At 35.1% G+C, this 9,613-nt stretch overlaps 1 protein-coding gene across 2 annotated transcripts; it reads right to left on the reverse strand.

Moving 5' to 3' along the window:
- Positions 1–567: 567 nt before the first annotated feature.
- Positions 568–8,369, reverse strand: LOC144421029 (sialin-like). 2 transcript variants are annotated; one of them, XM_078111095.1, is made up of 12 exons: positions 8,258–8,369; positions 7,736–7,982; positions 7,375–7,478; positions 6,573–6,728; positions 6,209–6,296; positions 5,392–5,478; positions 4,056–4,183; positions 3,517–3,681; positions 2,474–2,603; positions 2,247–2,333; positions 1,547–1,701; positions 568–1,153 (listed from the first exon to the last, which is right to left on the reverse strand). In XM_078111095.1, exons 1-12 carry the CDS (start codon positions 8,318–8,320, stop codon positions 968–970), a joined length of 1,596 nt encoding a protein of 531 aa, XP_077967221.1. In that variant the 5' UTR covers positions 8,321–8,369; the 3' UTR covers positions 568–967. The 2 variants fall into 2 exon arrangements, with proteins under 2 accessions (XP_077967221.1, XP_077967220.1); XM_078111094.1 differs by having other exon boundaries at positions 7,375–7,487.
- Between the last annotated feature and the right edge of the window lie 1,244 nt (positions 8,370–9,613).

Below are 9,613 nucleotides of genomic sequence, written 5' to 3' on the forward strand. Positions count from 1 at the left end.
GCGACTTTGCTAGATTCTCTTTTGTTACAACATTCATTGGATAATTTTTAAATTCTCCAAATACAATGCTCGCCTTTCGTTATTAGCTTAAGACATCGAGGCTCACAGCAAGTCCGGTCATCTATTCTACAATATTATAAGGAGTATAAGCAGTGGAAAATATACCTTATCAGATAAAACGCATATTTCCAAATAACATGGTTTCAAAATTTGACTTACTCGTTCGTGAGAGTGTTGGATATAGGATAGAAACACGATTATCGCCAATTTACCAGGCTGAATACGACATGGTTATTTTTAATTTAGGGCGCAATACTAAATATTCATAATTTATCAACGAGTCCAGTATTCGAAAATGAGAATAGAGTTGAGAATCTTCATATAGATATGTTGTAGGCGCGTATTCAGGCAAGTCAATGTGTATACTATCCAAGAATTTTTCAAATGGACATTGTACTAGAATTTAAAAACATATATATTTGAATAAATATCCTCTAGTTCAGTCTGTGGCAACAACGCCAATCAAAATAAATATACGATACAGATATATAAGAATATTTTATTGCTGACATTTCAAGCAAGGTTATTAAATTAAATACCGCAACATATGAACAAATTGTGTGTGCAGAATGGAAACAGAACCGATGTCGTTTCTTGGAGCACGTGCATTTGCTTTCCACCGTAACTAACTCTGTTTATCAGTCAGTCATAAACATGTGCAAAGCTATTGAACATATTTTTAGAATCAGTTGCGCCTTTGCAATCATGCCTTTGCCCAACAACAAGTAGTTCTTGTAAACACAATCCACACATGTCGAAAAATACGTGTTTAATTACTTTGAAGAAAAAAACTAATTCTTCGTAAATTTTTTGATAAATATTTGTTGAAGATCTAATTAAATTTGAAATACGCCGTAATAGGTTGAACTATACTTATATTGTAGCAATTTCTATATGTTTATCTTAGTTATGCGACAGTTTCAGTTTTCAACTTCTCTCCATTTTCTTCTGAGACGTTCTCTTCTTCATCCTTCGACTTTGCCCATTCCTGAACTTCTACGGTGCCGAATAGCAGAAATGAAATTCCTCCCGCGAAGACCATCGATGTTGATAACCAGAACAGAGCTCTCCACCCTTGTATGGGATCTTCTTGCTAGTAGTTTGTTGAAAAAAATAATATACAAAGGCTCCAATTATTGTCGTGCCCCATGCGAAACACATTGTGCGGTACAGTTTGAGTATGAATGAGAAAACAGGGTTTTTATAATAAAAGTAAATTTGTCTTTTGGTTCTAATACCTTTATTTGAAGTAAACTAAAATCACGATCGAAGTAACTTCACAAGCATTGCTTATAGTGAAGTCATTCAGTAAGTTATCAAAATTCTATTTTCTACGTACATGACGCCCGATGGTGATGACGCCAAACTTTTGTGTATTGTGCGACGTTCAAACTTAAGTTTTGCGCGTTATATTTAACAGAACATTACAGTAAATTAACAGTAATTTAACAGAACAGTATGTTATAATATGCCACAATATACTTACGTAAGCTGTTCGTAATAGGCCTGCTATTTGTGGTGCAATGAAACCAGACGTCGCTGACATTGTGTTTGCAACTGCGTAAATTATTCCTCCAAAAGATGGCGCCATTTCGATCAATGCAACTTTGACGCCAGGTGTAGTGACTGCCTCCACCGCAACTGTGAAAAGTATAGAATGTGAGAGTTTAAAGATTTTTTGGTAACAGTTTTATCAAAATTTTATTTAGGTTTGTTAAAATAGTGTTGATAACTATCTCTTTCAAGAAAGTTATTGTTACGTCGTATTTACCGTTACAAACTGATGATGATTTTGTTTTAATTTATTGAAATTTGCAAAATAGGGCGCTCCAGAAGTATGTGTACCAATATAGGGCTGATTTTGTTTGCCTATTTTACACCAAGTTGTGTAAAGGGACTAAAACCTATGCGAAGGGGGTGTATTCACCTGGCTAACACAGACTGAAACTCGTATTAGAACTTAAATAAGGCGAATCGGAATGAAATTATAACCTAACCCTAACCTGGTACACATACTACGGGAGTATCCAAAACAGTATATTTTATAGAATCACTTTTTAAAGTATCTTTAGGTACTAACATACCTTATTGGTGGTCTTTCCATACTTTAGTCAATTGTTCTTTTTAGCATAAAATATAAACTATAGTTATTGCGTTATGGAATGCATTTGTTTTCTTAAACTTACCGCACAAAATGAAGACCAACATGACAAGTGGAATGTTGCATTTTATATAGACCGCAAAGATCAATGCAAGTCCAGGAACAAACATACCTGAAAATAAAGTATAAATGTACAAACGACATAGGTTTGTGTAATGGTTTTACAACTTTTCAACTCAGGATCAACCGTCTCCACAGAAAGTGGAATTATACCACATATATTTTCAAAATACATTTCCATTCTGCACCTACCTATTGACTGAAATAGTTTACGAACGTAGATAACTTTTACTCCTTTTGAAATCAGTCTTTTTGCACAAAATCCTGCACTTATGTAAAGAACAAACTTTGCAATGTACGGAATTGCACTCAATCCTGCGCTCTGTAAAATTCGAAACAAAGTTGATATTCGTATCCAATTTTACACATATCTGCACGATACAACTAATATGACGTTCCAGATGCAGGCGCTCCCGTAGTATGTGAACCAGGATGGCGGACACCGGAACATATTATGTGATCCAGGTTAGGGTTGGGCCATAATTTGATTCCAATTTTCCTTGTAGTTCTACTACGACGTCGGGGACTAGCCAAGTGACTCCCGTAGTATTTGTACCTGAAATTATGACCTAACCCTAACCTGGTACACATACTACGTTTCGGTGTCCGCTATCTTAGTTCACATACTACGGGAGCACCCAGATGCCAGTACAAATCATTTATTTTTGATTTAATATTTAAATTTTCTATTGTACATTTTATTTATCCTGAAATCCATTATTCGTTTGATAAATGAGTAAATTATAAAAGTAAGCGAAAAATCAATACGAGAAAACGTCATTATTCGCGACATACTTTGGCGTATATTGTATAGCATATACTGCAATGTTGAAAGTTTTTCTTGACATTAAAAAGTTCTAGAGTGTAATTAAATCGAAGAGTGACATTAGCTGCAGCATATACAGCTAGAGGCTGCAATCACAAGACCACATAGAACAGCAAAAATAAAATATGAATTGCCAAAGATCGAGGCGAATCAGCAATTTTTTTGTTGTTGAAATATATTTTTGAAGTGCAATCCGACATGTGACTCTTTTCTTTCGAGTGATTTAGTGATGGAACTTGCTTCCAAGTGTGTGTGAACACTCAGTATATAGTTTTGAGTAATGGATTCCATGTTTATATATACGAGCACCAATCTTTCAAGTATTCGAGATTGGAATAGTAAAAATATATGATTCGATTCTAAAATACCCAGGTATTCGAAAATACACAGCTCTACTTGTAATACAAACCGCTTTAATGTCAAACTTCATGACAGTCCTGAGATACGTTGGAAGCATTGTCAAAAATACGATAAGTAGAAAATCCGAGGAAATGTAGGTAAAAAATGCGACCCATAGTCGAAACGACCCAAGAATTGACTTCCATGGCACAGGTCTCGATCGTTCTCTCTTTGGCTACAAAGTAATGAAAAAGTAGTACAGGCAATTAGACCAGTTCGATAAAACATTCAAATCTTATGTTGCTTTAGTAATTAGGTTTCCTCAAGTGAGAAGTGGAAATATGTTTTTTATACGACATTCGCTCTGTGCAAGTAAATTGTTTGGGAGCACCATAATATTTTCTGTTCGACAGTAGCAACCCAATTTATTACTAAATAGGTGAGTTGGTGACATAAGCTTTGACGCGAGTTTTTAATCTGTGATGTCAACATAGCTGAGACTAATGCTTTCAACTCTTGTGGCCTATTCTGGAAGAAAATTTAACCATACTCTGTATACATATTACATTTTTTGGTTCAATAATGTAAAATTAGAAATAATAAACAAACTTTTCCGTCTCTATGTCCAAGTGAATCCTGTATAAAATTCTTCTCTTTTTCTGAAATTCTCGGATGTTCTGAGGGAGAATCGTATATCAGGATCAACCACAAAAGGGCCCATACGCACCCAATTGAACCTGGAACATGGAAAATAGTCAGATACCAGCGGTTTGGGATAAAATATCTAAATACGCATTGTGTGTAAAACAAAAAATACATTCAAATATGGAATATTAAGTACGAAACCAAATATCAACAGGCGATTTTGACAAACTGTTGTCACCTTTTTGTAGAATTCGATTATTTCAAACAATCCATATGACGCATATTGCAATGGAGCTAGAGTACGTTAAAATTAGGTTGAAGTAAACCTTTTGTAGCTGGAGTTTTCCACATAGAAAACATATTTTCGTTGTACAGGTAGCGGCTGTAGACAAGTGAAATTTGGATATCAGTCACGATAATTCTCTTTTCTCATATATATACAGGGTGTCTCAAAAGTAAGTATACACTTTTAATTTTGATTTGCTTTTAAGGTACACATTATATAGACTTATAGAGTGTTCATTTCTTCAGGAAACATAGTATAGATAAGTAGTGAAATTCAGGTGTTGTTTGCATTTTTCAACAACCCACAGAATGACAAGGAGATTAATCCGAGAAATGAGATGAAAAATTGTTGCTTGGCAAGAAGCATATAAAACAGTTAGGCAGGCATTCGGCACTTTTACGACGAAGAATTACGAAATTCTTCAAAAATTCATAGAAACTGAATCTGTAGTTGATGCACAAAGACCAGGAAGACCAAGGAGCGGACGCTCTAACGAAAACATTTGAAGATGAATTAATTTCATATTCTCTGTTACAGAAACGCTAAGTTTGCCTCACTGATTTACATACTTCTTGCCAATCAGCAATTTTGCTCCTCGTTATTTGGGTTAATCTCTTTGTCATTCTGTGGGTTGTTGAAAACCCAAACAATAAGTAAATTTTACTATTTATTTATACTATGTTACCCGAGGAAATGAACGCTCTATGATGGTTCCTGAAAAGCAAATCAAAATTAAAAATGTATACTTACTTTTGAGACACCCTGTACATTTTATAAATAGGGTTATTATGAAGTCCTGTTACAATTTCACATTTTTATGGCAGTTTTCAACATATCTTGACCAGTTTAGTTTTATTTCAACCAGTGTTTATTCAATATTATTTTACCTCATTCAAAGCACCTCTATATCAAAGTTCTTTTTCATCATTTATTTTAAAGGACTTCATGAACACGCAGCACATATATATATAAATTGACATTAGGCGGCAAACGACCATAAAATCTGAATATAACCTGTTACATAGAACACCGACTGCCAACCGAATGTTGTCGCCAACACGCCAGAAAGTGGTAGAGTTACTACTACTCCGATTGCTGCCCCTGCAATATTATAACATGAAGGAATATAGCGAATCTTCGTAATACATTTGTTAAGGACAACAGTATTTATATAAAACAGAAGATTAAAACAGGACTGACCAACTGGAACATTAACATTTTAATCCATAAGTACATTTCATGTCCAATAACTAAGGCTGGAAATTTCAGGGGAAACACTTTAACCGTGAATCGAGCAAAATTAACTGGTTAACCGCAGCGTGACGTTTGACGTAATAATTTATAATTTTAGCTTGTTAGATCACAATGGTTACAAAGCAATTTCACGTTATCCTATCTCTCAAAATTATCCACGATAAGAAATATTGTCACATTACCAATACAGTTAGTGATATTCTTTTGAATTAAACGCCACAGAAGATAAATTTGCGAAGATAATTTTTGAAAAAATCTTATATTATAATGATGATTTGTATCTGAGTAACCGTTAGTCATCTAAAATCGGTTAACCAATTAACCGGTTAACCATTCCCAGCCCTACCAATAACATATCTATGGCACACTGATTATAAAAAATATATATAATATGGAAGTTATGAACCCTAACTTTTGAAGATGCGAATTCAAAAGTTGATAAGAAATTTTAAAGCGATTATGATATAATGATTCAATCAATTTTTTACACATTGTCTCAAGAATCAAATACATACTATCGCCGTTGAAATCAATTTCAAATGATCATATTGTATGATTTTTAGTTAAAAATATTTACCTGAAAATGTGGACCCCAACAAAATGCTTCTTTCAGATGGTGGTGCCCACATTGTCCAAATCGCATACATCATCGGGAAGGTAACACCCTGGAATAGTTCAAAATTTTAGGAAGTGTCTCTAACGAATGTATTAAGCCTATTTGTATATTAAATCTTGCCAATTCATGCGATCAAAATAAAATTGGGTAATCAAAATTTAAAAACATGTTGTAATTTGAGTGAGTATAGGGACTCTTACTTATGACTTCCGATTATATTAGGTTTGCAACATCAATATGGCAATCAGGGTCTTCAAACTATTGCCTCCACTAAATAAGCACTCAAACTTAAATCATTAAATGAAAATTAAAGAAAGGTATTTACCGAGAATAAACCAATCGCGATTCTCGCTATCACAAACATTTCAAATCCTATCTCAAGAGCTGCTGGTGTGAGAATTTTACACAACGATGCAGCAAGAAATGAAAATCCCATCACTTTAACGCGTCCAACTTTTCGTGCAATCCATGCTCCAATAATCTGAAAAACAATGGAACTTGTATTCTGAAAATGCGGGACAATTTTCAAGTAATGAAAAATACATAACGTCTGCTTCTATAACTCGAGGTCTACCACACTGTGGCGTGAGATCTACCTCAAGCTTTCAACCGCAACATTCTCCATCCCCAATAGATGTGCCTCATTTCTAAACATTCAATTCAGCGATAAACAATTTAATTATCTAACCCTAGTATAGGCCGCGAAAGAGTCCTGATATAGTACCTCAGATTTCGCCTGGGTATTCGGCATTTATGATGGTAGACCTCACTCTTTAATAGCCCAACTTAATTCATATCCCGCGGAGAAGTGCCATGTTTGAGTGATGTGAGGCCGACGAACCGAGTTTTCAATTCAATTTAATTTGGTGCGTGCGAGTAATTCCAAACTCTTTGCGTTGCGAAGTCTATACCCGCGTCCAATTTATCTATGTCTATGACTTTACATTGCCTTAAAGGTGGCATACCCCTGGTCTATACAATTCTTCTTACAGCCTTACAAGTATTGAACAAGTGTTCCTCGAGCATCTATCATGTTTCATTGAGTTTCTGCTCCACCAAAGAGGTTGGAAACCATTGTTCTAGATTAGCAGAACTGGCCATGCTTTTATATAAATTAGTTTTCATACCTGTGAACATGCGTATCCGTAGAAATAAGAACCCAATGCCAAACCTTGCATATTTTCATCCCATAAAAACTTTTTACCTTCTACTACAGCTGACGTTTCGATATCTGAAATGTCTTGCAGAAAATATTGCAAGTAATAAATAAAGTTATTGGGACACAAATAAGTCGGAGAAAATGCATTCTAGAAAACAGTCTTTTTCGTTTGCACTAATGATTCCTTTTTTAATATATAGCAAACACTTTTGTCGGTTAGATAAGCTGGAGTAATATTTTACAGCCTAGTTGACAGTGCAATGTCAGACAAACGTTCTCTAGTTCAAATCCGGTGTAAACGCAACAATATATAAAACAACGACCATCACCTTCTGTTTTATCATAATAATTATGTTCGCATGTTGAATACGTGAAATGTAGAGATTCATTCTGCAGCCGACTTTCATTTTGTAAACTCAAATTGAACTGGGAGTTCCTAATAGCATTCAGTTTTTCGTAGTCAACCATGCCCACGATGGCTGCGCTCAAGTTCATTCGTAAGACATACAAGCAGAAGACTGCAAGAAAATTCATCACAAGCACGATTGATCTTGCAGGAATGCACTTGCACCAAACCTAAAATGATTCATTTGATATTATTGTAAAATGTATACATTCAGAACCAGGGCTCTGGAATCGAATAAAATCACAATTCCGAGACTGAGAGTTTGAAATACGACTCCGACTCTAATGGAAACATGCCCAACCCCGACTCTACATCCCTGTTCGGAACACACTTATATAGATTCAAACGGCGACTCCGTCTAAACGTGGAGGATTACCTCGTCAAAATGCAGAAAGGAAACAGGAAAAAATATTCTTATCAGTTTAATATTCATAAAAAATGTCACCTGAATTTTCTGGTTTGCGTTTTCCATACCAACGTTAATCCTGAAGTCCTTTGTACGACACATTCGACAATAAAAATATCTAACTTTATAAAATTGTAACTGTATATTAAAAGTCACACTACAGTACTATCAATTTCATCATTTCATACTGATGCTTAAGTTTATAACTGTATTAGCATCAATTATACGGCGCCGCGTTAGAAGTGTCGGCACAGAACAGCAAGATAAGATAGAGAGACAAGTAAAAAGATTCCTGTTGTCAAAGATGAAATCAAGAGACTTTGGATACGAAAGAGGGAAGAAATAAAAATAACGATATGCCGGCTTCTCTGCACAAGAACTCATTTGAGTATTTGATCTAAAAAGATTTAAGACATCCAAGTTTATGGCGGGTATTCACATTTGAAGCAGAAGTTTCTGCTTGTCAAAGGAGTTTCTGTAATGAATTTTTTTTGGCAGCGGGATCGTTGTGGGATTTAGTTTTGCTATTTTTGGCTTCATTGCTTGGAATTACTATGCGTCGTTTTACGCCTTCACTTCACTTCACTTCAGTAAAATGCATTCTGTCATCTTGATATAATTCACTACCAGCGATCTGTCATTCTGATTATTTTTTTCCTAATCCCTATGAAAAAAAATCGCTCAGCTACTAGACCAATTGTTTTGTAATTTTCAGTGGTTAAAATTTGTATTTTTAGCTAGAAGACTTTGCTTATAATTATTTCAAAATTTTTTGTCGGTTTTATAAGATTCGTTTCTTGTGTGCGATGACGTCATCAAAAACTTGCGCACTTCTTGGCGGTTTCGCGAACACGTACGTCGTAAACACTGCTGGACCGGCTATCTACTGTGACAGATTGCATACCCATACTACTTTGTTTTGTCTTTCGTGTGCATATTTATGAGCTCTCTTGTTTCCTTTATCATTATTGATGTTATTGGAAATGAAGCGTGGCGTTCAGGAAACGCTTTTACCAATCAATCACCTATACACAACACTGTACACAACGCCTAATTCTTATTGCATCTTGGTATACGTGTTGATAAGAAATAAATACTCATGGAAAACATTGAAATATGCATTCCTACCTCGTATATTGTTCAAGCCCTGCAGAATAACAACGTTTCGGACTAATGACTAATGGCCATCCAGCCGTACTTTATTCTGCCTTTTGCAAGCGCTCAACTGCTCTGCAAATAACGCTATACATACGAACTGGGCATTATATTCCTAAGGGATAAGAAACAGCAGAGACATAACAAAACTTGAACATGCATGACATCATTTGATGCGAGTAATTATCATCGGTTCGGCATATCAACTGAAGGTCGTATTTCTATCGTAACTTCGTAATC

This window comes from Styela clava, chromosome 3 (assembly GCF_964204865.1).
Source record: "Styela clava chromosome 3, kaStyClav1.hap1.2, whole genome shotgun sequence".
NCBI classification, from domain to species: Eukaryota; Metazoa; Chordata; class Ascidiacea; order Stolidobranchia; family Styelidae; genus Styela; species Styela clava.

Bases quoted from the DNA above. Each gene is read 5' to 3' on its own strand.
- LOC144421029 (XM_078111094.1), bottom strand. From the start codon at position 8,320: ATGTGTCGTACAAAGGACTTCAGGATTAACGTTGGTATGGAAAACGCA. The intron at 7,983-8,257 runs GTGACATTTTTT...GAATCATTTTAG, and splicing joins ACGCAAACCAGAAAATTCAG to GTTTGGTGCAAGTGCATTCC. The intron at 6,729-7,374 runs GTATGAAAACTA...ATTGTTTTTCAG, and splicing joins ACGGATACGCATGTTCACAG to ATTATTGGAGCATGGATTGC.